At 45.6% G+C, this 25,809-nt stretch overlaps 1 protein-coding gene across 8 annotated transcripts in view; it reads left to right on the forward strand.

Annotated features, from left to right (window-relative positions):
• The window catches only part of GRAMD1B (GRAM domain containing 1B), a 141,648-nt gene that overhangs the window by 54,783 nt on the left and 61,056 nt on the right, over nt 1–25,809 (forward strand). Inside the window, exon 1 of one of the 8 annotated variants that reach the window (XM_055728476.1) lies at nt 11,884–11,913. The exons of 6 other annotated variants lie outside the window; for them this stretch is intronic. Coding sequence is in view for 1 of the 2 variants with exons in the window: in XM_055728468.1 (XP_055584443.1) it covers nt 19,540–19,562 (23 nt within the window). In the remaining variant the exon portion in view is untranslated. Of the gene's footprint in view, nt 1–11,883; nt 11,914–19,388; nt 19,563–25,809 lie in introns of those variants that run through there. One more of the 8 variants, XM_055728468.1, reaches the window with a different exon arrangement.

A 25,809-nucleotide genomic window follows, 5' to 3' on the forward strand; every position in this document is an offset into this window, starting at 1 on the left:
AGGAAGGGTCCTAATAGTAGTATGTCAAATAGCTGAGTAGCTTTAGCTGAGTAGCTTTTATCAGTCATGGATGGACGCCTCATGTATCATCTTTAGGGAGGCTTCCAAAAGTGGTGCTAAAGACCTTGCTGTGGAGAAGACTTGGAGGCTGATGAGCTCTCAGAGGGTCCTAGAAAAGAACCTTGATGCTCTTGCAATAACTTAGGGTGAGTCTGGATTTGCATCTACCTTCAAACTCTGAGTCAGTTTGACTTAATATTAAATAGAAAGTTAACCCAGAATGGCACAAGTCTCATCTGTCACGTAGGAAAGATGGTTAATATTTAGATTTGGAGCTAGTATCCTTTTTCCCCTCACCTTCTGGTTGTTCCTGCTTCCCCAGGATAGGTTCTCTGCTGTAAAAGACAAGAGCAGCTTAAGATCAGGTCTCTTCCACTTGGAATGCCAGATTGGCTACTGTCAGTAGAGTTACTGTGAATGGAAATGTCATCTGCTCATATGCCAACATTGTTTTTTCTTTAGAAGATGGGCTGCTGTTAATTGCATAGTATGCCTATGTTCTGCTGTCAGTGGAGGTAAGGCTGTTCTTTTTGTAGAAAGTCAGTATTGGATTTGATTCATCAAAATTGTGCTATGCTTGCAGTTTCCTCCATTCCTGTTCCCTTTCTATGTTAAGGAGACTGAGTTGAGAGCACTTAGATTTGAAGCAAGGGCCATAGTCCCTGTTGTTCCCCCTGCCATGACCGTGAGGGGTATGGAAGGACAGATCTCTCTCCTCTTTCTTACTGGGGCCAGAGATGAGGAGAAGACCTTGCAGGATTAACTGGCTTCCTTGTGCCTCTTCCTGTACTTGGTGGCGGTGGTTGCTCGGTGCATGGGAGCCTGAAGCTTTGAAGAGTTCAGACCAAACTTGAGAACAGGGTTATTTTACGTATCTGTAGTAATGTAGTTTAATACCATACCTCTGGGCATTAGCTGATTGCCACTCATGAGACAGTTTCATTGACATCGTGGATAGGTTTTGTTCAGACAATAAGTAAAACAGATTGTGTGAATTCCTAACATCACTAAAAAGAAGTAATTCTTAGAATTTGGCCCTTTCTTTCAAGCTGTCATGGCAAAATGATATCTGTCTATTTCCCTTCTAAAAAGTTAGCTCTGAGACAGAGCTTGTGGTGGGAGAACCCCCGTACAGATCAGTAATATAACTTCACAAGAAAAGGCATGACTTTAACACTGGATGGTAAGAGCAGGACAAACCAAGATGTGGATCTTGCTTCTCCATTGCCTGATCAGTTCTGTCTCTGCTGGGCTAGTGTTAGTTAAGACTAGATAAACCCCAATGTGCCTTTCAGATCACTGAATGCAGAGGAGGTCTGACAGACCTCACATGGCTGCGTCACTAGCTCGTGATGCTCGAGAACATGAGGAGGAGGTGAGGAGGCGTTTTAATGTCCCTCTTTCTCCTTATCTGAGACACTGGGCAGACTCCTTACCCTTCCTTCCTGTTCCCAAGAGCAGAAGTTTGTTGTGTAACTCCACTTCACTTGCAGACCTTAAGTAATGGTCACCCCATCAGCTCTGTATCCTCCGGGAGCACTGTGATTCTCAGAATAATACAGCAGCACAGCTATCTTGAAGCATGTGGAGAAGCGGCAGAGGAGGGGGTAGGAGGCTGGGATGCATTATAATTAACCATCCCCTTTCATAGGTCTCCAGTTCTGTATGTAAGCCTCCTTGGCCCTTGCTAGCAGGCTTTTTTGTGCAGTATGCTGTCAGCTGCTGAGCAGTTTGCTTGGTGTCACCTTGCAACAAAACGTTCACTGTGCCTCGGAGCCTTCCCGGAGTTGCTAACAGCAGGTCTGAGGGAGTGAGGCTACCAACTGGATGCTGAAGAGCATGCTGTTACCTATAGTTTGGCGTGAGCTAATCAAAGATATATCCCTGTGTTCCTTGGACAGGGTCTCCTGGTGTAACTAACCTGCTTAGAAGTACCCAGGTTTGGCTAACTCATATCCCCCAAGGAGCGCTGCAGTCACGCAGTGGCTGTGGTGCAGAATGTATCACACTTCCAACTTTGTTTGCCTGCTCGCATGTTCTACCCAAGGCTTTTTTCAAGTAGTCATTGCTGTGAGATGCCAACTGGCTGTTGAGAGCGAGCCTGGTTGTTCAGAAGACTAATTTAGATTTGTTCTGCTTACACCTCCTTCCGCTTCGTACCAAATGTGGAGAAGGAGGAGGGCATTCTGAGAGGGAACGTATTGGCATTAAGCCTGTTTTAGGGCCTCTTGAGATTGTCTGAAAGCTGTCCAGTTGTTGACCCAAATAACGGGGAAGATCAATAAAGACAGACAACGCCATTGTGGTCTTCTGTTGCAGCACTAAAACTTCAATCCTGCGATGAAATTAGCCGTTGGAGAGTCTGAGAACTTAACTGATCTCAGCCTCTCACAGCCAGAGCTAGGAGGTTTCAAAGATGCAGAGAAGTGAGGGTTTTTCTAGGGAGCCTGATGCTTATTTCTGTTAGTGTGTAGCCAGGTTTATGCAGTGATGCAGGGAGTGACTGCTGTAGAACCTGTATTGCGGACTTGTACTTAAAAGCTCTAGGCCAGCGTTTCCCAAGGTGTAGAACGTATCCCTTTTGATGAGGATGCCAACATAAGCTGGGGTGTGGCCTGAGAAACAGCTAGGGACTGTAACTGTCCTTCCTATTTTATTGCATGTGCTCCAAACTTGAAGGATCTAGGAATTTTAACTGTACCCAGTGATCTCTTCTTGACAGCACTTGTAGAAACAAACTGATGCTAGAAATCAGTGCAACGTTTCCTCAAAAAGGGCACTGTGTAGGCAATACCTCTTTGTCTTCCTGTCAGAGAAATCTACCTTTCTTCATGCTTGGGAACATTTTAACTGAGGTATCATCAGAAACCAAGATGTACCTATGAGTCACATCGTGAATGCACCTGGTGCTCCCACTGCGAAGAAAAGCTCTAAAAGTACATTGTTCCTTGTTTCCATCTTATGTGGTATGACTGATTAATACAGTGCACTAATCCATAGGTGGTGTTAAAATAAAACACGATTGGATGGCGTACAGCTCTTCAGGTTCCTTTCTAACCCCTTTTCCTTGGGGTGTGTGTGTGTGTGTGTGTGTGTTTAGGGAGACAGCTGGGCAAACATCAAATGTATATCTCAAATATTCTGGAGTTCTGTGTTATTTTCAGTCTTCAGCCAGGTCTCTTCTGTGCCCCCTGCCCAGGCAAAATACCTGCAAATCTACTTTGTCATGTTACCGAAATCTGTTTGTAATATTTGTATACAGCAGTGCCTGGGATTCCTGGTCATAGTCTGGGACCCGGTGTGCTATTTATGTGGAAGCCAAAGAAGATCTTAGATGCAACTGTATATTTAAGCCAACAGTCAGTTGATAGAGAAGACATACAGTACGGGAGAATGCAGATAACAGAACTTGTCCTTTAGCTGCTTCGTGGAGCTTTGGAGCCAAAAAGCCAGTTTGAAGAAGACATTTCGCTCTCCAGAATATGTAGAGGAATGAAGGCAGTGGGCTGATGAGCATTGATAACATGCAGCTGTGGCCTTGCCTCAGAGGCAGCGGGCTGATTGACATGGACGATGTGCAGGTGTAGCTTGTTCCTGCTAAATGGTTAAATAGCCCTGAGGATGGATGGGGGTGTGTGTGTGTGTGGGGGGGGTGTTTGATGGAGGAGGAGCAGTGTGGTCTGACCTCTGGAGGAAGGAGATGCAGCACAGACAGTAGAATCTGACCAACAGTAAAGCCCTGTTGCAGCCTGCTAGTTTGCTTGTGCTGCAACAAGAATACTGCCTGGGAGGTGGAAGCGAGGCCTGTGTATCTATTTAATAATCAACAATAAAAGGCTAAAATGTGATGCCAGACATCCAAGCTGAGGAGGGGACCAGGCGGTGTCTCAGCTGGTGCTACTGTTGACTATTCAAGTTGGCGGACTGAGTCGCTGGTCATGGTGTCTGTAAGGAGTACCTGGTGTCTCTTGCCACCCTTAGTGCTGGGGTTTAATTTCAAGCAGCAGAGTGAGAAAGATGTCTCGAGGCAGTAGCCACATAAGTTGCTACAGCTCTAATCTTAAATTGCTACAGCTCTAATCTGCCTTGATTGTTAATAAGAGCTCAAAACTTTCAAGCTCTACCTAACAATCCTGGAGATGAGATGGAGTAAGATCTAATTTATAGTGACTTATTTGATAATGCAGCAGGCATAGAAAAGGTAAGTGCTCAAGTGACTAGGTGGGGAGAAGTATTGCAGGGATAAGTAAGTTAAAACCCGCTTGTTGAGTCGATAAACTGACAGACAGGACTGGCATATGTTGAAGGGCAGAAACTGAAGGCTTATATTTTATAGGTTTGTTTTTTTTTAGTTCTCCCACCTCAATTTTCTGAGAGTCTGGGACCATACTATATCTAAATCGGAGCTGGCATCGCTGTTCACAGCCCTGGCTTCCTAGCTGATTGCTTAGGGAAGCTGAATGCACAGAGGGAGACTGATCGTTCTGCCTAAGCTTCAGACTGCAGCTGGAGGAGAAAGTGCTGCTGACCCGTGCTGCTGCCTCAGCTTCCCCTGAGACTGTGGCAGGTTATATGAGTGGTGGAAGGGGAGCTGGGAATAGCTTTTTTTTCAGCTTGGAATGCATGTGCTGCTGCCCTCACAGAGACCTTTACAGGCCCTTGTTTACAGTGCAGTCATCAGCTGTTTCTGAAACCCAGCTGCTCAGTGCGGGATATTTCTTCTTGCTTTTCTGCAGGGACAGAAAAATTTCCCCAAAATCTTAAGGGCACTTGTCTGAATTGGGAATTCAAATTATTTTGGATTTGCTTGCTGAAACATCCTCCTACTCTTATAAAAGATAACTACTATCTGTTGTACAGGGTGCTCTCAATGTGAGTTGCTGAACAAATCAGCTTTTCCTGAACTTTAGAGTCAGCGCATAAACACTGTATCGTCGTCTCTTCCATACTTTTAGTGTTATTTCTTTGGCGTATGCAAGTATTTGTAATGGTTACCTTGGAAAATACGTGCATCTTTACAGTTTTTAGTTGTCTGTCTACATGGGGTAAGACCAAGCATTCAAAATGAGTTGCAATACAAAATTAAGAGGTAGAAACAACACTGGGTGGGGAGGGGGGAATTATGTGGTGATGGTAAGTACGTACTTAATTCTTGTTGCATTCTATGACCATAAGAAATAAGACTCTTCGGAAATGCGGAGCACAAAGTGTAGGTACTTAATGTATGAGGTAGTTAAATGTTACAAAGACATTTTGGTTTTTATAAAAAACAAAATTTTTACAAAAAAGTTTAAAAAAAAATTTTACAAAAAAACCCTACATTTGTAACACAAAAAGTTACAAAGACCATGCTGTAACTTTATATTTTACCAGCCTCTTTTTACATACCTTCTGTCCACCCTGAGGTTCTAACTCCACTGAGCAAAGCATTGGACACAGTAAGAGAAGCTCATCTGTGTGTCTCTGGGAGGAAGTGTTAATTGGTGCTGGTTTGTTGGTGGGAGAAGGCTGGGGGTGGGGGCAGCACCTTAATCATCAAGCAGAAAGCGTACAGGGTCCTGCGGTGACCTGATAGCTCAGACTGGGCTGTTCAGGCTGCTCCATTTACCGGTGGATCAGAGTCCTAGCGGAAAAGGCAAAGAGCAGAAAAAGTACTTGCAAAGGGTCAGCTGAGCTTGGAACATTCTTTTGTGGACTTTACCTCTGCAAGCCACGCTCTGGCTTTCTTCTGAGCTAGACACTCATGCTTCTCATGAAGAAGAAAACTGGTAGTGATGTTGATGCTCAAACCAGTTTTTCTCCCCCTGTTTCCAGAGACTTGGGAAAAGCTAACACGCTTCCACCTGGTACTGGGCAGCCTAGTGCAAGAAAAATGGCAGTTGGTTAATTCTGGCCTTGAATTTCATTCCGGTAATTATTAACCTCAAATTCTTTTTGTTTTTAATAGATAACTCTTATTTCTCTTGGGTTTTTGCATCTTATTCCATAGTAGCAGCACATCAGGAAGAAACTTAAAAGGCAGCTGTGCCTTTAAAACTGAATTGCCTGTGGTGGAAGAAATCTGAGAGCAGAGGAAGGAGACCAGTGCCTCTTGCGCAGATCAAGCTCTTTGGAGATCTCTCCATAGCGCTCTGCCTTCTCATCAGCCTAGTCACTGCTCCCTACCTCGGGGGCCAAACTGCAGTGACTACAACAATAGCAATAAAAGCCATCCTAGAACTGTCTCAATGGTGGCATTACATCTTTCCACTGTGGATTCTGAGGTCACCGCTCTGTGCTGCTTTTTCCCCAAAACTACTGTGCGTGTGTGACCAAGCTGGGATTCCCTCCTCTTTCAGTTCAACAGTGTTTGCTCCCTTGCTGCTGAAGTGACGCTTCCTCAGATTGCTGGGGAGCACATTGGCACTTGGACAGGCTTCCCCATTTCTGCAGATGACTGTAACCGTGTGAGTGCTCACTGACCTCTGCGTTTCTTCTTTTCCTTCTCCTCTTTCCTTGTTTTTCCCATCAGTTTCTTTCTTGGTCTTTGCAGAGTATTTGTTGTGCATTTCACTGATGGCAGCATGTGTCTCCCCACCCGCACCATGCATCCTGACAAGGTCAGGCATTGCAATGGTACTAGATAAGGTCTGTCCCTGAGCCCCTCTGCTTTTTTTTTTTTTCTGTTCTCTTGCAAGTTCGATCTAAGACTTCAGCCTTATCTGCTGCTTGTTTTCCCTTCCTGCATAAGTACCCTGGCACAAACCTTTGGTTGTAGTATGCTCTGTTGTGTGTTCTCTCTCCCAACCCCCTTCTTGTTTAAATGGCAGACTATATGTAATACAGGCCTGCTTGAGGCATAAGGGTCTAACTAAGTTTCCAGCGCTGTAAGATTTCATTACTTCTCTACTCTGGAGAAGAATCTTTGCTTCAGGCTCAGACATGTAAGTGCTCAGACTTCTTTTTGCGAGCTTGAGCAGGCTGTTGCTTTGTGCAGCGCCTGCCATGTATCAGACCCCTCAGGAATCTTTATTCTGGGTTCCCCAATGAAGTGTAACTCTGGTATGTGACAGTGTGGGAGAAACAGGCATTCTCTGTGTATTGTATTCCTATATGCAGGCTGCCATCCTTTGCTCTACCCTGTTGGTGATGCCACTGCTACTGGAAGACCCCTTGAACATGCAAGAGGTAGTGAGTGACTCAGACTGTGGGAGGCTTTCACTGCTGATGCGAAATGCTTCTCTGCGAACTGGAAGCTTGTGTTTAAGAAGTGGGTCTTGAGCCTCTGCTTTAGCTGCTTTCTTCTGTCTCAGGTTTCAGAAATGAAGGATCCAGGGCCTTTCTCTTCCTCTCATGAATTTGCAGTCATTCCTCTAAGGTTTTTATTCTTTAAGCCAAAATATTGTGCTGTATGTTCTTGCTACAAGGTTTTGGCCTGTTTATCTAAAACATGCGAGACTAGGTTTTTGCTTGGGATAGGATGTTGCATTATACACCCCATGGGTCCAGATGTGTACACGGGCTTTGTTTCTCTGGTGTGCTACCTACATGTGTGTACAGATTATCCTGAGGCAGTGCCAGCCCAAAGAATGAAAGCTATTGGACTCCATATAAAGAATCAGCTTGATACACTTAAAAGGCTCCTAATTTACAAAGGATCCTAAGTGTCTTGGCTGTTAGGCACTTTGAAGTACTCTGATTTTGAGAGACCAGATGTTCAGCATTATCCCGAGTGAAAATCTTGTTCTGTTAAGGTGTTGGGCTATGGTGTGATGTGACTTATTTCATGCCATCAGTTATTTTAGAATATCTTGACCTAAATGAAAAGGGAGATGATCGGGCCATAATATTTCAGCTCAAGGTAATAAAGTCTTGCTGCCTTTTTGCTGGTGGCTGCCAGCTATTTACGAAGGAAGGTAAAAATTAGAAGATGGCTTTTCATTTCCTGATGATTTCAAACCAAGGAGGAATTTGTCTATGAAGCATGCCATGAGTCATGAAGTTTTCTGTTAGCTTGCCCCTTTTCAGAGTGAATGATGAGTCTCTCTTTTTTTTTTTTTTTTTTTTTCTTTGGGGGGGGAGTGAGATGATTGCACCATCTCTAGCAAATGGAAGGTTAAAAGTTCAAACATGCAAGACAATGAGAGCAAAAAGAGCCAAAAGACTGTGAAAGCAGCAGCCTTCTTCTGTTATAATACTTTTCAAGAAAGAAGCAGTAACAATCTGAATCATCCCAGTTTCTCCACCTTCCTGACACTGACCCTCTTTCTCCTTACACAATAGTATTCTTGCTCCCCAGAGCCTCTAATAGGGCATTATTTTTCTTCACCTTTTGACGGAGAGGAGCTTCTCTCCTTTCTCTTCTTCCAGGCTGCTTGGAGATACTGCTTCTCTGCTGTGATGCTGGTCTATTTTGTTCTCCCAAGACCCCAAGTTCTAACTTGCATGCTGTGACAAGCACTGCATTCACATAGCTTAGAAAGAAATGGGTTACTACAAGCACTTCGTTCTGTACAGTGTGACTACAGCTCCCATGATGCCAAGATTCTGAAATGCATTTTTTTTTTCTGGAAATGAAGTCTCATGTGACTTCCCAGCTGCTGCAGCAAAGAGGGAGTCCCTCCTGAGTGGTTTGGTTTCTTTTTTTGGTGTGTGTGTTTTTGGTTTTGGTTTTTTTTTTTTTTTTTTTCCTGGGGAAATGGAGGTGTGCCCTAGCTTGCAGGTGGTGTGATTTCATATGATTTTCTCTGACAGGAGAGGCTGTAGAGCTCCAGAACATTGCTGACTTCAGAAAGGATTCAGGAGTTTGTCCATCTGGCACACCTTCCTGGCCATCTGTACATGAAGGTCCATAACAGTTGAACTATCTCTTCCTTACTTGCTGGCATTATTTGTAGCAGTTCTTTCTCTCTCCCCATGAAGTTCCCCGAGTTGCTTCCAGTTTTCACTCCCACTAGTTCAGTTACTAATAAGTTTTGCTTTGCACGTATGTTTCACAGAGGCACAGGGATTGGTTTTTTTGCTTGTGGGTTTTTTGTTTTTTTTTTTTTTTTTACTGCTTGCCCGACGCCTGTAGGCTTTTTGTTCTTGTCATATGGGAGAATCAAACAGCTGAAGTGGTGCCTCGCAGGTAGCATGTTGCGTTTTGTGCCTGCAGGTCACGTACCTTTTCTAGTTAACTAATCTGTCTGAGCCTTCTGAGCACCCTGTTCCCACTGCATGGGTACTTGAGTAAGTAAATTTTTCAGTTATCATGAATCTTTCAGAGGTGAGTCTGCTCTGGTTAGTGTGAAGCTAGAACTGTAATGTTGTAGTAAAGCCACAACAATGTATCTAGACGGAGGACACCCCAACGGCTGTGAGTTGTGACAGTGTGTGACTATTTGAAGGGGCAGTGACATTTTTGGGTAGTGCTTTTAACAAGCAATGCTTTCTAGTTTGTAAGGTATCTTTTTGGAGGCAATGACAAGCTCAAACCCTGACCTAATGTGACTATTGCTGTAGCTATTTATAGAATTTCAAACTCCAAGCCAGACCTCAAGTATGTCACAGTGGGTTGTTCCCTTCGGAAAAGTGGACTTCCTCAGGAGATGTTTCCTGTTTGCTCCTAAGTTCATGAGCTATTGCACCCTGCTGGAACTACAGATAGCCTCTGCTGTGAAGAGACTGCAACATGGAAATTCAACTTTTTCTGAATTGCAAAGTCAGGCTTTACTGGTTTTTCAGCTTAAGATTTGCTGAAAATCTGTCATGAAGCTGTTGGGGCTTCCACCACCACCACCACCCCCTGCTATGAATACTTGTAGGAAAATGCTACACAAGTAGGCTGTGTTAAGGGAATTTGGTGGCTCCATAAAAGAGGAGTTGGCAGGTAGATTGTCCACAGTGTGTACATTTGCTCTTTATCCATCTCTGTCTGCACTGAATATCTTACAGTTTCTTTCTGGACTACCGAAATCAACGTTATAGTGTAGGAGGTATTTGGAAATCCATCTAGTGTGCAACAAGGATGACAACCCTCATCCTAGTAAGTGTAACTAACTCAGGGGGTATGATAGTCTTCTTGTGTGGCATAGGATCAGGTATGTGGAAGCTCCGTTATATCCACAGCAGTGCTTGGGATGGAGACTGAAAAAGGTGTGCTTATAAGATGGGTTTTATGTCCCTGATGAGCATGAGGCTGGTATATTTGAATATACTAAATAAAAAGTTAAGTGTGTCAGCCTTGATTTGTGTAAGCAGGTGGCTGCATGAATGCATCACAACAGAAACACATACCTGAAACATACATCTCCTGTATGCCAGGACGGGACTGGGTGGGAGTGTTCTCTGTGATGGTCCTTTTTAGAGGTGGGTTGAGTGCCAAGTACTGTTGTTTGTCTCTGGATCGCTGGGCCCCCTTTACTGTTTACACTGCACATCTGCACAACAGTGACATCTGCGTTATGTATTCCAGTGCACATTGATGGCAGGACTGCAAAACAGTATATTAAAACCCACAGGGTCTGCTCTGTGTGTGTGGGGGGTGTATACCTGTGCACAAGGTGTAGTGGTTTGGTTTTGCAGAGACTACGTAGCTGCCTTTCAATGTATGTGAACTGTTCAGTGTATTGTAAATGATTTGCCAGCGCCCCTGGTCTTTGTGTACTATGCTGTGGTGCCTGCTGTGTGCCTGAGCGCAGCCTGCTGCACTGTTGTATGAATAAGCACTTTCAAGCAGTGATGTTTCCAGCCCTCAGAGGCTCTTAATTTGACTGAGCTCTGCGGTGTTTTTCCTCCCTCCCTCCCTCCCTCCCAGCCAGGATTGCTCCAGTCAGCCTGGTTTGCCGGTGCCAGGGCGCTCTGAGGAGTTGCGTACAGCGGTTCCTGGGCTGGCTAATAGGCTCCAGACTGATTTAGTGTAGTAAAGTAGGCCAGGAGGAGCCTGCAGGACGGGGAGGGAGAAGCTGGGTGATGAATGGGGCGGCATGAAGTCACCGTGCGCCGCCAATCAGGGCTGGCCCCAGCCAGGAGGCCGCCGCTACCGATGGCTTTTGATGCTGGGACAGATTTTGCCTTAGATGATGATTTGGTATTTTCAGTCTGAGCTGAGAGGCAGCACCAAAGAGTTCCTAGTTTAGGCCCAATCATTTCTGAGGGTTACTCTGAGGTGAGTGTGCTCAGTAGGGTGCAGATGACTAGCCCCCACCTTGCATTTTTCTCTGCACGTGTAAATCTTTTTAAACGGTCTGTCTCTGGTATGCTTAATTTGCACCATTGCTTCCCTACCCATGTGGCTGACCCCTTTCACTTTCCTTTTAGAAGCTGCCTCTTCTTCCCCTACTTCCATCCTCCTCTTGTCTGATCATCCCTCCTGTACCTGTGCACTGCCCAGAACCCACTTGATTTCTTTCTTTTCCCCGATTCCTGACGTACCTGTCTGGGGGGTTGGTTGTGTCACTCTCCCTTTCCATAAAGCAAGAGGGAGAAAGAGCAGCATGTCCAGAAGATGGGTTGCTTGCTTGCTCCTACAGACTTCAGCAGGAAGCTGGGCAGAGGGTCCTCTCTGTTACTCAGCATCTTACTAGACTTTTGGGTGGTGGCAGGGGGGAGAAGTGTGTAGGGGGTGGCAATGACTTGGGTCCTGTGCCAGATTCCAGCTGGGACAACCTGCTTGAGATGCTTTATCTGCCTGTCTCTGGGGTCAGGAGGGAAAGCTCGGGACTAGCTCCGAAGTGATGACTTTATTGTTCTCAGCCTCCTGTCAAGTTGTTTCTCTTCTTCTTCATCCTCTTTTGACTTTCCCTTTCTCTTTCCTCCCTTCTCCTTCAACACTCTTGTTTACTAATAGGCCAAGCAGAAAACATGGAGACGTCTGATATGGCGACAGCAAAGGTAGGATGGAAATGCTGCCGGCCTCACTGTGCGTAAGTGGTTTCGCTTGGCAACTTCTTATTTTGTCTGTCAACCTTTTTACTTTCTCCTGATGCTGGGAGTGGTACTAGTGCTGGGGTTGATGGTGGGATTTAGGTTGCGGGAGGAACTTAGGTCATGGCCACAGTCTCTGTGTTGCTTTTTTGGGAAGGTTTGGGAAAACCTTGGGCTGTTGATGCTCTAGGGAAGGTCGGGGGTGGGTGGGCGAGGGAAGGGGGACTGCTTTGCTCTCGGTGGCGGTTTGGAGGTGCGGGGGGCGGGGGGGGGTGGGGGGGAGCCGGGGTGCTGGCAGGAGCCGGCTTTGGTGCTGTATGACTGACGGTAGAGGGTGCTTTAGGGGCAGGCTTCCCGCTCCTGGGCAATGTTGTGCGAGGAGAAATGCCTTTTGGCAGCTTCGTTCCTTTTTTTTTTTTTTTTTTTTTTTTTTTTTGGAAAGGATCTCGGGGGAGTGCCGAGTGAGAAAATAATTCAAGCTTAGAGATGCATCCGCCCTTTTCTGCGAGGTTTCTCTGTTGCCTGTGCTGCTGCTTGCTTTTACCGGGTTGTAGGCTCTGCTTTCCTGGGGGCTGGCGGGCTGGAAATCTGTGGGAATGGAACTGTAGATGGATCCAGATAGACTCGTGCGGTAGCAATGGCTTCAGCATGGTTTGGTGGGACCTGGGAGGCCCGAGACTCCCTCACCATTGAATGGTTGTATCTCCTGGCAGGGACCGCTGATCACGTCTTCATAGCAAACTGTTTGTGTTCTAGCACGAGCCTGCCACCAGTGTGACTTCCCTTGGCATCAGAACCCTCGTAAAGTGCAGGCGATGTGTCTGCAAAGTGTATCTTGTGCTTTTACCTCAGCAGGGTCTGAAATTAAGCATGGTTGAAAAGAGCCATGGCTTGCAAAGAGTGGGAAATAGCATTAGTAGTTATAAAACTCCAGCTTTTGAGCTTGCACTGAACTGGATGCTCTAGCATGGCAATATGGCACGCTGCGTTCCAGGAGGTAACTGTTCTACCTGGGGGTAGGAGTCTGTGATTTAAAAAAAACCCAGCCCCTGTGGTGCTAACAGATTATTCTTACATATCTGCTAGAATTCAAGTGGAGTGTGAGTTTTTCCTTCTCACAGTTGTTTCTGCTAAACACTGTATACTTTCCAGTTCCACTTCCCAGAAGCCTGGGTGAATGGTGGTGAACAGCTGCCCTGTTTTGCCCTGGAACTGGGTTGCATGTCAGTGCAGGTTTTGAGAATGTAGTGTCGGTCAATAAATCGTATGAATTACTTCTGGCTAAATGTTGCTCTATAAAGAGGAAATCATCCTCACTACCGGGTTTGCTCAAGTTTCAACTGCTTGTCACTGCAAACCCGCTTAACAGCTGTAGCGCTTGAAAAAAAAAAAATCACCACTGGGAATGCTGAAGGGCCACTGGCATTGGAGTCAACTGTAAATGACACTATTTCAGTTATAGCTGTTGTGGCATTTTGGTGGACTCTAGCTTTTCTGTGTTGAAAAACACATTTTCAAAAACAAAACCAACAAAATCACCTTAACTCTTTTTGTCTGTACCTGTTTTTTGTAGTTTCTTGGTTTTAATTGCAGGAAAACATGATCTACAGTGTTGAAGCAGCATTTTAGTGTGAATGTATGGGAAACCTAATTATCTTTTCAGGAAAGTATCTTGAGTGAAAAATTTAGTCTAGTTTGAACGTTCTAAAATGGATATATCTTCAAAATTAGTTACGATGTAAATATTACTGTAACATGTACAGGTTTATTTGGCCTTACACCATGGCAAGTGCTGATGTTTAGTCCCCTGTTCTTTGCTGAAACCCAAATGTTCTTCCATGGTCTGTTTTTCTTTTCTGACTTTGGGTTAGTTACCCCTGCTATGGTTGCTTTGGTGCCTCCAAGGGATGCTATTCATTTTACTTCTGTTAGGGTTAGCCTGAGCTAGCAGCAAACTTCTGAGAAGGTTTAACAGATTTATTTTCTCAGCCTGAGATGATGCCAAAAGTGGCCATGGGATGTAATACCAGGATGTTACTTCCATGGCTGCTCTCCCTCCATTGTGTTGCACTGTTGCTTCCTTTTCTGCTGGGGCACCTTTCAGGGTATCTCAAGAAGTGGCATTTCCTGATGTGCCAAAGAATGGCCCTGTATTTAGCACACTGAAAATAGAGTGCAGCTTTTACTATTTTGCAGTCTGTGGTGTTGATCTCAGGGTAATCAGTCATCCTCATGCTGAAGCTTTTCAGAACTGTTGATGGAATTGGAGACCGGGTTGTCCCCTGTATGCTCTGGGGCACTTTGATTTGGGATCATGACATGGTGCCGTGTCACCTCACAACTTTGCTTACATGGTTCTCCACTGAAAGCAGGAACCCTGTTTTGTCCCTGCTTCTTGCTCAGTGCCAAGGAGAAAAGAAATAATACATTGGGACAATGTGAAGCTAGACTGCTTCCTGGGAAAGCATGAATCACTTTCCAGGTAATCATCTAGTGGAAATGAGGAACATAAATCAGTGAGCTGATTTTCATTCCCCTGACATTGAAAAGTTCTTGTTCTCTGTACTGCAAGTACGCACGTGGAAAGCCCTCAGACCTTTCAGGGTGAGGGTAGGGGTAGATATTGAAGCACCCGATTTACTTGTTCCATCTTGAAGGAAATGTGTTTCACTTATGAGCTGTAATGGGAATGATGACTGAAGCCAGAAAAGATGCCTATTTACAGTACTGCAGAAAGACTATTTCCTTGGCTTTTATTAGATAGCAGTTGCTCAGGCTGGGATTGCTTGGTGAAGTATGTGTAAGGGGAAAAGGACAGCAGGATGCAAAATAGCTGGTATGTGAATAGAATAGTGCTAAATATTAAACACTGTTACATGACTTAATTTCTGTAGTTGCCTCTCTGCTTCCAGCTTCACCCAGACCCTGACAAGGGAGGTGGCAAAACGCTGCGTATCAACTACCTGTTTCTTGCCATCTGACCAGAATGCAAGAGAAAACCAAGACCTAATGCATTAGTCTGTCACTTGGTACAGATGTTCTTGCCTGTGCAGAGGGCGTATAAAGCACTGTTGTCATCTGGACAGTACCATTTAGAATTTCTTTCCTCCAAGTTGGAGGTCAGAAAAGAAAAAGTAACTCTGGTTTTGTGTATTGCAGCCCGAACTTTTTTTTTTAAAATCCATGTGGCCTTGGCAGTTTGTCATTTTAGGTCAGGAAAACATCCGGCCTCTTTTTCTAACTCCTTTTTTCTGCCGCTCACGATATCCAAGTCTTTCTTCAGTTTGAGAAAGTTCTGCATGGTTTTGACTTTGTTGCTGTTTTTAGTGCGTGTGCTGTATGACTTCCTCATCCTGGCTGGCAGTGGAAGCAACCAGAAGCTACAAGGGAGGCTGTATTCATGGTATTCTTGCTCTGGACTAGAAGTATTCAAAAAGTTACTGGCAGCAGGCCAGGATCCAAATTATCTTGTTTAATCCTTTTGAAGTTTATGAGAATTTTGCCAGGGGGGAGTGACGGGATGAGGTGGGGCAACAGACACAATGTAAACTTGTCTTACTATTATTAATTGTTTATACTTAGCAAATAATGAACCTAATTTTTTTGCAATTAAAAAAGGAGGTCTCTTTCCCAAACAATCAAAATGGCATCGCAATAGGCAAATTCTTTGACTTACAGATTATATGGCTAGAAGGGAAAATTAGGAACACCTGATCTAACATCCTTGTATGAAGGGTGGTTTTTGGTGCAAACATACCTATGGCTCTAAATAGGTCAGATACAAGCTACTACAAAGAAGAGATTGGTATAGGAAGAAATAATAAGAAAAATATTGGGTTGAGGGTGGGGAGAAGGTGATCTGATGACTGTGAGATGGAAGGGAGCTGAGAACAGAACACAACGCTGAGAGATTGTGAAGGCAGTCAACAAAAGTTATGAAATAGCTGATGGAGGAGGGATTTAAAATAAAGAAGGGAAAGAGAGAAGGCAGTAGGAGCAGGTGTAGGGAGAAGTGTGTTGTTTAGGGAGAGGCCAAAGATGCAGTTTTGATATGGGCACAGAGGTGGCAATAAACAGAGCCACGAGAGTCACACCTGCAGCATCCTGTATGGCGAGAGGTATGTGGGTGGGGGAGGAAGGGCTGGCGTTGACTGGGAGGTGGGTTACAGAAGCTGTAGGCACCCTGAACTTGGTTGATGATCCTGGTGCTCTAGTTCAGCATTTGTACTCTGGAGATTACTGCCTCTCTCAGCAGAAGCAAAGGGCACCTCTGTATGTTTCATTGCTGCTGTTTAATTCAGAGATTTTGGTTAGGCAAGGGAGGGGAGGCCATGGTAGGTGAGACATAAAGGAGACAGTATTATTGTGGTGTTTTCAGGATTTTGTGATTGTTGATGTTGGCCAAAAAGACACCTGCTCTCAGAAATCTTTTACTGTTTTCAATGACTATGCTTGTTTTCATGTTCCATGAAAACAAACTAAAAGGGAAACTGATGCTTACCTTTTTATTACTATTTTTGCTATTTTTTACTATTCATATGGAAAAATAAAGGAATTTTTACCAAAATAACAGTGGCTTGGGAAAGGTCTTTTTCATGCAAAACATGATAATCAAGGATCATTTGTCACCTATGTTGGACATTTATACAATCCAAAACAACATATTGTTGATGATTATTACAACCATGTACAGAAAGTTTTCTTATGACAGATAGTTCCACAGGTGAGTGAAAAACCGTGGATTATAGGGCTTACCCATTTTCAAAACAGGTCTGTAGCAGAGCCATAAATGGGCTTGTGTCTCTAGCCATAGTTATGAGTGTGCTTTTTTCTTTTTTCCCATTTTTCTGTTTTGTGGGATGGCTGCTTGGGATGGAGTAGGTAGATAAATTAGCGTAATTCAGGTTGTGTGTGACTTCTAGGTATTCTTAGCACTGTGGAGGTGGACAGGGTGGCTGTGCATAGCCTATTCCTCTTGATATCTACATATGCTCTTTTGTTATTAAAATTTAAATACCTTTTTTATTTCCCCCCCCGGAGTGGTCATGTGCAAAGGATGGAGAAAAAGGGAAGGGCTTGCCTGTGCAGTATTAGCTGACACAGATGGACCAGTCAAGTCAGTGTCGAATTGAGACTGTAAATAGCAGTGGCGGTGGGTCACCTGCTTGGGGTTCACTGAAGATGGTGTGTGACCCACAGTCCCTTCACCAAGGCTCCTGCTGCAAGGGTTTCAGAGAGCAGATCCAGCTGAACTGTGGCAGAGGTGGCTGCACCTGGCAGCCAAATGCTTAAACAGACAAACAGACACTTTCTTCTTCTAAGTGTCCTATCTCCATTGATAATTTCCTAACCCTCATGTTACTTAAAAAAAAAAAAAAAAGTACATGACTGCTTATCTCTTAATACCTTTCTTGCCTGAGCTTTGATTTCTAAACATGTGACTCTGCAGCATTAGTCTGTCCCAGATTTGCCAAGCTTGCAGGTCTCCTGACCCATTTTGCAGCATTGTGATTTGCTTCCCTTTTTGACAACCTGCAGGCCACAGATAAAAAGCATCTCATGGAGGAAAGCTGAGTCCAAGCCAGGCATCTGGTACAGGTTGGGCTTAATGAGGGCTGAATCTGGGATTACGTGGGGCCAGATTTGAGTGCGAATGTTTCCCATACTGATTGTCATGTCAAAATGAGTGTGCCCAGCTTTATGGCTAATACTTTTTGTCTAGAAAGAAACAAAAAGGTGTGTTGCAAAGTTTATGTTGGAAATGATTCATGTTCCATGATGTGCCTAGCATGGGGCTCCTGCAGGGTACGGTCCATCACTTTCCTTCACAAACGGAGTGGAAGACAGTTCTACACAGGATGCCGACTCACACTAGTCACTTCCTTCTGCGGCACCCGCTCCAAGCATGATGGTATTTAATAACGAAGCAAAGACTGCCACATGTCACAAGTGTTTGGGAAGCTATTTGGAGGGAGTTGTCACTGAGCCAGAGTTCTCCCTTTGTGACTTCACTCCCCAGAAAGATGTTTCAGGGTTACTTGCGCAGTTTCTGAAACTTCAGCCCTGCTGCCATGATCCTATTTCCTTTCACTTGTCCTGGAATTACCAAAGCCCTACAAAAGTCATTTTCTGCTGAATTTAGAACTGGATCTTTGCTTCTGTCCATCTGTTCAGGGTTTGGGAGAATTAGCAAAAAGATCTGGTGCCTTTATTAAGCAAAATAGGAAAGTGGAGAAGCATGTGTCTGTTACTTCCCAAAGAGGATGTGGGCATCACAGTCTCAATGTTTCTTCAGGCGATGAGGACAAATGTCACAAAAACTTTGTAAACCAGAGCAGAGACTCTGAAGTAGCGTCCCCAGCACTCTCCTGTCCACTGAGAGGCGAACGGAATTGAGGTGATGATTTTACAGGTCAACATTTTTGTATCGTTCCCCTTGAAGACATCAGCTGCGGTCAGTGGGGTGGAGGTGTGTGTTTGGGTGCAAGCAAATGGCAAAAGAGCCATGACACCCCTCACCCCCCTTCAAGATTAGTAACATCTTTTTATAACTGACTGCCGCCTTTGTTCTACCACCCCGAAACTGCTGGATTGCTGTAGGGTTTGTGTTCACCCTTGGACCCTCCGAAGCTTCACTTCTTGGAGTTGTTTAGATGATCCTTTACTGGGAAGTAGTCAAACTGTAGATTATTTCGAATATACTGCCATGCTGCCTAACCACTCTGCTGTGGAGCTGTCTTTAGATACTGCAAAGTAAACAGAATAAATCCCAGGAAAAGTGCGGTGTATTGCAGGAAAGGGGGGGTGGGGGTGATGCAGTAACTGGCACTTCTTTCCCCCTCCTGGTCCGGCCTTGCCCCTGCCCCAGTCCTCTGCGTGCAGCGGTACTGAAAAGCTGTACGATGTGGTGCGGGGGAAGGGGTCGTGGCCGAGGGGTGGGAAGTAACGAGTAGGGACGAGCCCCCCCTGCTGCCTGGGCCGCTGCTGGCACCGGGTGCCGTAAGGTACTCGCCCCCCGCGTTGCCTCCGGCGCAGGACTGTGCCCGCTGCCCCGAGCCCTCCCCTGGCTGCCGGCAGCCGCTGCCCCCCGCCCGCCCGGGGCTCTGCGGTCGGGGCGGGGGTTCGTGAAGCGCAGGGGGAGCGCGGGGGGCCGGCGCCGAGTGCCCTGACGGGCCGGGCCGCGGAAGGCGCCTTCCCTCGGCTGCGGCCGGGGGGAGCCGGGCCCGGGGGGAGCTGGGCGGGCAGCGGGGCCGGGCCCGGGGGGAGCCCCGCGGGGCGGCGCGGCGGGCGCAGGGCTGCCATGGCATGCTGCGCGCCGCGCTGTCCTGCCCGTGCTGCACATGCTCAGCAGAGAGCGGGGCGGCTCAGCCCCTGGCGCTGCTAGTGCGGGGAGCCCTGTGCCTCTCGGCGGGGGGCTGGGGGGGCGCCCGGGGCGGGAGGCGGCCGTGCCCCGGCGCGGGGGGCTCTGTGCATGGGGCTCGGCGCTCCCCGGGGGACGCTCGCCGGCCGGGTCTCCTCCAATATGTCCTGGGACCTCTGGAGCTGTCAGTGGGCAGACAAGGACACGGGCACCGGATTATCGTGACTGTACTAATGAAAGGGTTCAAGCTCGCCTGGTAAGCGGAGCGTTGGGGCGCGGGGGGCGACGCGACCACCCCGTTTCCCGAACCGTGTCTCTTCGCCGGCCCCGCTGCGGCGCTGCCGGCGGGGGGAGGCGGCGGGGCCGGCGCGGCCAAGGGATGCGCTCCGCTAAGTTGGCCGGTGCCTGCGCCGCAAAGCCGGGGCCGCTGCAGCAGCGCCGGGGGGACATCTGTGCGGGCTGCCGGGGGCAGAGCCGGGCTGCGGCGGGGGGCAGCCGCTGGGGAGGGCATCGGGGGTGGATGCGACGGCGGGCCGTTCTCGTCCGGGCATCTCTGCATCAGGACTGTGATGCCGTGAGCCTCCCTCTGGTCTGGCTGCATCTTCCTCCCTGCTGCCGCCACCCCTTCGCCTCCGCTTCCCAGCTTTCGCTATGGTTGTGCATGAATTTGCATCTGTGTGCACACGCATAACACCCGCACACGTGAGTGTCTGGACTTGGTATCTATTTGCAGGCAGAGAAAATAAGCGTGTGCGGTTTTTTTTTCTGAAGCGAGGTGGAGAAAATGTGTTGAATCTGATGTGCGTGCAATGGCTCCTGCTCAGCTTGTCCTTTAAATAGCTGCTTTTGGGGACGCACCTTGTTGGTATGTTTCTGTAATAATGTGTTAAGAGTTGGGAGTCGAGAGGACTAACAGCTTCCTGGAAGGTACTAAAAGCGTTCATTAATTCTTTGATCGGTGCTGGGTGTTTTGGGGGAAATCTCTCCAGGTTTGGACAAGTGGGTAGTGAAAGAAAATGTGTGGGTGAAAGTCGATCAACAAGGCTGCATGTGTATCTAAAACGTTTGCACATAAATATTTTTGTTGGTTAAGTTCGTGTTTTGTATGGGTAGGTAAGTATGTATGTATGTAATATACATGGATGCAGTTACCTAATATAAACTTGGCCAACAAAGATTTATGTAAAATCTCAAGTATATCAAAACTATTCTAAATCTACGGTATGTCAGAGCTACTTAGCTGGAATAGTCTTTGAATTACTGTGGTGGAATTGATTTAATCAGAACTTTATCAGATGGGAACAGTTCCATAGTTAATAGTGGAATGTGGCTTTGTAATTTGGATCGAAATTGCAAAGTGGATGACAAGAGCAACGTGAAGGCCTGATTCTTAATCCCTTTTTTCTGTAACGAAAAAGGAAATAATCATAGAAATAACAGCCTTCCTCTCAAGTGTGCTGTTTTGCATCAATATGAATTTCGTACTTTGAGATCCTTGCCTGTAAAGTGTGAGACAGCAGTGAAGTTATTCCTTGTTTGTTGTTTTATTTATTGCCGCTTTTTTTTTTCCCCTGTGTAAAAAATGAAAGCACTACAGCACAGCATTAGGAAGCATCTTGTACTGGGCCCCAGGGGACTGACTAGAGCCAGGGATGATTCAATAGGTCATCTCTTTTTCTAATTTCTGTAATTTTGTCTTTTATTTAATTACACTGAGAGCCTCTGAAATTTTCCTATGCATACATGGCGCTGTGCAACATAGACTGTAGAAACGATGTAGCCATTAGCATTTGAAAATCTTCCACACTATTTTTTTCTCTCTTTACTTTTTTATATATATATATAGATATATAACACTCAACTCTTGTACTGATTTGCTGCTCTATGTGGTATGCAGTTGGGCTGATGAGTTGCATAATAGCTTAGCGTACTACCAGGAGAGCAAAGCATGTGTTATAAATGCCGTGATCATGTGTATCTGCAATAACATGGCACCCCACTGCATTCATTTCTGTACCCATCCATGGGCAACACTGGGTGTTTTTGTTAATTGTGTCACTGGAGAGCTTTTGCATACCCGGTTCTATCACACCATTTATCACAATTAAGGTCGAAGCCAGCATGGCAATTTTGTCAGGCTTGAGAGCTAAGCAAGTGAGGCTGCTGGGTTCAGGAGCTGGATGCGGGGACGCAGGAAGAAGACTCCTGTGCGGGATGAAATGCCAGTGGTGCTTCAGTAGGTGACGCTCTCCCTCTTGAGTTTTCTCCTCCTCGGGCTCCTGGCAGGGTCCTAGGGGAACTGTGCTGTCCTGGCTGCCTGTGGTCTGGTGGGGAGTGCGGTAAAGGTCCTGACGGGTTCCTCTGGCTCTCCTGGAAACACTTGAAGAGTGCTGACCAAGCCCTGCTTGGGCTACCTCTTCAGCATCCACTCCTGAATCTTTCCCCGAATCCCCAAGAGAAACAAGTCAATTGTTCTGATTGCTTTCTTTAATTAATAAAAGCGTGCAGCATTTTGGAGCTTTGCAGTAGTTACTCTGTTCCCTCTCTAGGATGTTTATAGGCAGTTTTACTTATTTAATTGTGCTGCAATATCTAGGCACAGAAGGGTGAGTTAAGGATGTTATTTCAAATCCTGTCTCTTCCCTGAGTATATGCATTTGTCACCACTGGGCTGATTGGCGTGGTTCTAGAGGAGCGTAGATCTAAGTACAGAATAGAGAGTTCCCTGTTCTTTGCTCTTTGTCAGACTTGGTTGGGTTACACAGCCTCCAATATTTGCAGTGAAATGGTTTTGCAGGGTTAGTATTTGGCTGAAGATAGAACCGTGTCAAACGCGTGGTATACGAGCAGACCTTTTGGTCCTTGCTATAGAAGTGGTGACTCCAGTTCTAGATGGCACTTCTGGGGTTAATGCAGATTTCCTTATGGAGCTGTTCTCAGAAAGACACATGATTTCTTTCTGTACCAGGAAGGGCAGTAGCACAGGGACAGAATGCTGTCAGCAGGAGCAGCCCACTCTGACCGTTAGGAAGACGACTTCCTTTTGCCCGATTTTAGACCACCCATTCATTTCGTGCTGTTAGACTGCACACAATAATGTAGTGTGTTTTACCGGGGAACCTCTGGCCACCTCTGAGTCTCAGCCCAGGCTTGTTTTGGCGCAAGGCAATGTGCTGATCTCTAATACGATGTCATGCGTTTTTGCAGTACGCCACCTAATTCTGCCCAAAATGATCTCATCACCATCTGGTATCATATCACAGCATAGCTGCATACCATGGAGTCATTAGGTGGTCACAGTACACTGCAGTACAGCAGAATCCTGCTGTGTAACCATTATAGCTTTATGACATCAAAACGTGACTGTATTGTATCACGACGCGAGGTCCTGATGCACTAGTGCAGCACCATGCTGTTACAGCACCCTGCTATCAGAAACGGTACTGCAGTCCCCTGGTACGTAGTTGTTGTACGACCGCATACGTTTGTCTCAGCAGGGCCTGGTATCTTGGTTTAAGAGGCCACGTTCATGTCACAGTGTCATACTTTAATACCATTGCATATGTTTTTACATTGTGGCGTGGTACTGTGGGAGAGAACTTTTGCTTCCAGTCTTACATCACCGTTATCTCATAGATCCTTAGGGACTATCACGAGCCAAGCCCCGAGCTTTAAATTTCAGAAAGCCAGAAACTACAACAGCAGGGCAGGCAGGCTTGCCCTCCCCTCAAACCTCAGGCAGTGCTGCTTGCCGTTAGCGCTTTCCCTTGTTCAGGAGTTTTGAAGCGCTTGTAATCCAGCATAGATGGGAAATAATTTGGATCTTCTATGCAAATTCAGAATCAAATGACTGAAGAGTCTTTCAGGGACAAAAGCAAACTGGTAGCTGAACTTGATGTCCTGTAAATGGGGGTACCGAACAAAACTCTGCTCATCTGATTTTCCTTCTTATGCAGTTCCTTCTGAATTGCTTGTGCTGATTTGTTGATTGGAATAGTTCTGAGCTACAGAACCTGCTATATGGAACCTACAGAGAAAATAAGGGCCAAAGGCTCTACCTAAAAATAAAATCTGTAATTCATTTTTCTGCGAGTGCCTGTGGGTGAGAAAAAAACCTCTCAATGTTCCAACACCCTACTTATCTGAAGGAAGGATCTATTCTATAGTTGTGGGGGTGGGATGGGAACTAGGTAGGGTTACAGAACAGCAGAGCTAAAATTAGAAGTTGTTTGATGTCAGGGAGCAGTGAAGATTAACATTAGGCAGTTTCAGTTATGCATGTTGCAAGGCTGCCACTTCAGAAGTTCTTTGTATCTAGACCAGGCTAACGACATCTGCTCTTCCAATTGGTTTGTCAGTGTCTCAGGGCCAGGAGTATGTAAGAGGAGGGGGGTTCGTAAGCTATCACACCAGTCCTGCACAGCTCCGTCCTTACGGTCTAGTCTTGCAACTTACTTGAAGTCTAAAATAACAGGTTAGTGAAAAAGAGACAGGAGAAATGCATTCAGCCCTCAGTTGTAGAGAATTAGTACTTGCTGTAATACAAAAAGGTGACAAACGTGGGTGTTTGGGCTTCTTGCCTCCTTATTACATAGAGAAAAGATGAAGGCGTTTAAATCACTTTCAATTTCATATTGATACTGCAGAGACTTAAATAGGTACCCTGTGCAGTGAAAATGAACTTTGTTCTATTGCGTTGTAAATGAAAGATGAATTTCCAAATCAATTTTTCCTCACTTTTTTGGAGAAGGCCAGCTGAATAGTTCCTTTGGAGTTACATAATTGTGCTGTTGTGCGTGTTGTGTAGTTTGACCTTCACGTTAGAGGTTAAAATGTTATGTTTCAGTGGGTTTTTTTCACCTCTGCCTTCATCGATTCTTCTGCGTCTACATCTTTCTTCTTTGTGCTTTTTATTCAAAAGGAAAAAATAAGTGCTGATAATCCTCCGCTAAAAACCATCAGAGATGACCCACATACATATAAATACGGTTCTAGCATTTTGGAAGGAAGAGGCTTTCGCTTCTTATAAATTCTGCAAATGGATTTTAGGAATCAGAACGTTCCCGTTTGCTGCCGATGCGGTAGGAAGAGGAAACCATATTAATAGGTTGCTCATCTCTCCCTGCACCCAGAATATTCTGAACATTTTGACTGAACTTCTGTCCGTGAAATACAGTTTCTATCCTTTCTCTCTCAACAGGAAGAAACATTATGATGTTGTGTAAGGTGACCTGAAGAACAACGTTGAGCAGTATTGGTAGATTTATTTTGTTAATGGTTCTGTAGTACAGTGAAGTTGTAAGTAGCAGGTTTTGTGCTAATTTATCTGGGCTTTTCAGTAGTGAGAAGTGATAGTAAGCAGTTAGGGGCCTAATCCAAGTCCACTAATGTCAGGGAAAAGTTTTGAGGCAATTCACTTGGCTGGACTGTACTTGTAGTCACACAGCCAGAAATAGAACCAAGAGCAGCTCGTTACTAGTTTTTGTCCTGGACTGCATGCGGCTGTGCTGAATTAATACCTTCAGTGGCAGTATGGTATAAAGTACAAGTGAAGTGACTATTTCAGTTTTTTAAAAAAAAAATACAGTGGAAGGAGACTATTTGGAGAAAAACCGAGTCATTATGAAGCCCTTGGTCTGAGATTTGACTTGGTGTAGCTCTGTATGATGATAGACTGGCAGAAGTACCCCTTTCGTGTTTTTTGTTTGTTACGTGGTATGCTTTTGACATCAACTTTTGATTTAAAATTGGATAAACAAATACCATTTCATTCTCTGGTATGTATGTGCTTATTAAAACCTCTCTGAGGGCAACTAGACAGAAGAGTTCTTTGACTTACACCATGAAGATGCTGTGCTGTGCAGCGTTTGCTGCCAACACGCAGAATCTCTCCTTCAGATCTCTCCTTGGGCTGCAGATTATTTTGGCTAATTGAATCCTAATAATTTGTTTTGCTTTAAAATTGCCTTTTCTGCTTATCGGATGGTAAAATCACCTTGCTCTCTCTCTAGTCCTTCAGCAGCCTCATAAATGTCAAGTGAAGGGCAAACTGCTTGGAACGGTTCTGGAATTCTGCAGCCATTATTTGCTCAGGGCCTTCAGTTGAGAAGAATGAGGCTGCAGTGAGGTTCTCTGGAGATTCTTTCCCTCTCATATGCAGAAGGAAAAAGCATGGAAAGAGGAAAATTTCTCAGGAGGCTGTGGATAAAATTTAGCAGGTACTATTTCTCTCTTTCAAAGCTAACACGTGGAGCTGAGACTGTTGTGTGCCGTTTAACTGCGTGGTCCCTTCAGACGAGAAGCAAGGTCCTGGCTGTCGCAGTTGGAAGTCGCGAGGGGCCAGTTTTGTGCCTGGATCTGTCATTGACCAGTTGTATCATTATCTTGCCTCTGCCCAGTTTCCCAGTCTGCAAAATGAGGCATACCATTTGTCTCTTCCTCCTCCCCTTGTGTGCGCTCTGACTGAAGCAGTTTGATACTTACACATGACAAGTGCTAGAAAA

The sequence above is a fragment of the Falco cherrug genome, chromosome 17 (genome assembly GCF_023634085.1).
Source record: "Falco cherrug isolate bFalChe1 chromosome 17, bFalChe1.pri, whole genome shotgun sequence".
Classification (NCBI taxonomy): Eukaryota; Metazoa; Chordata; class Aves; order Falconiformes; family Falconidae; genus Falco; species Falco cherrug.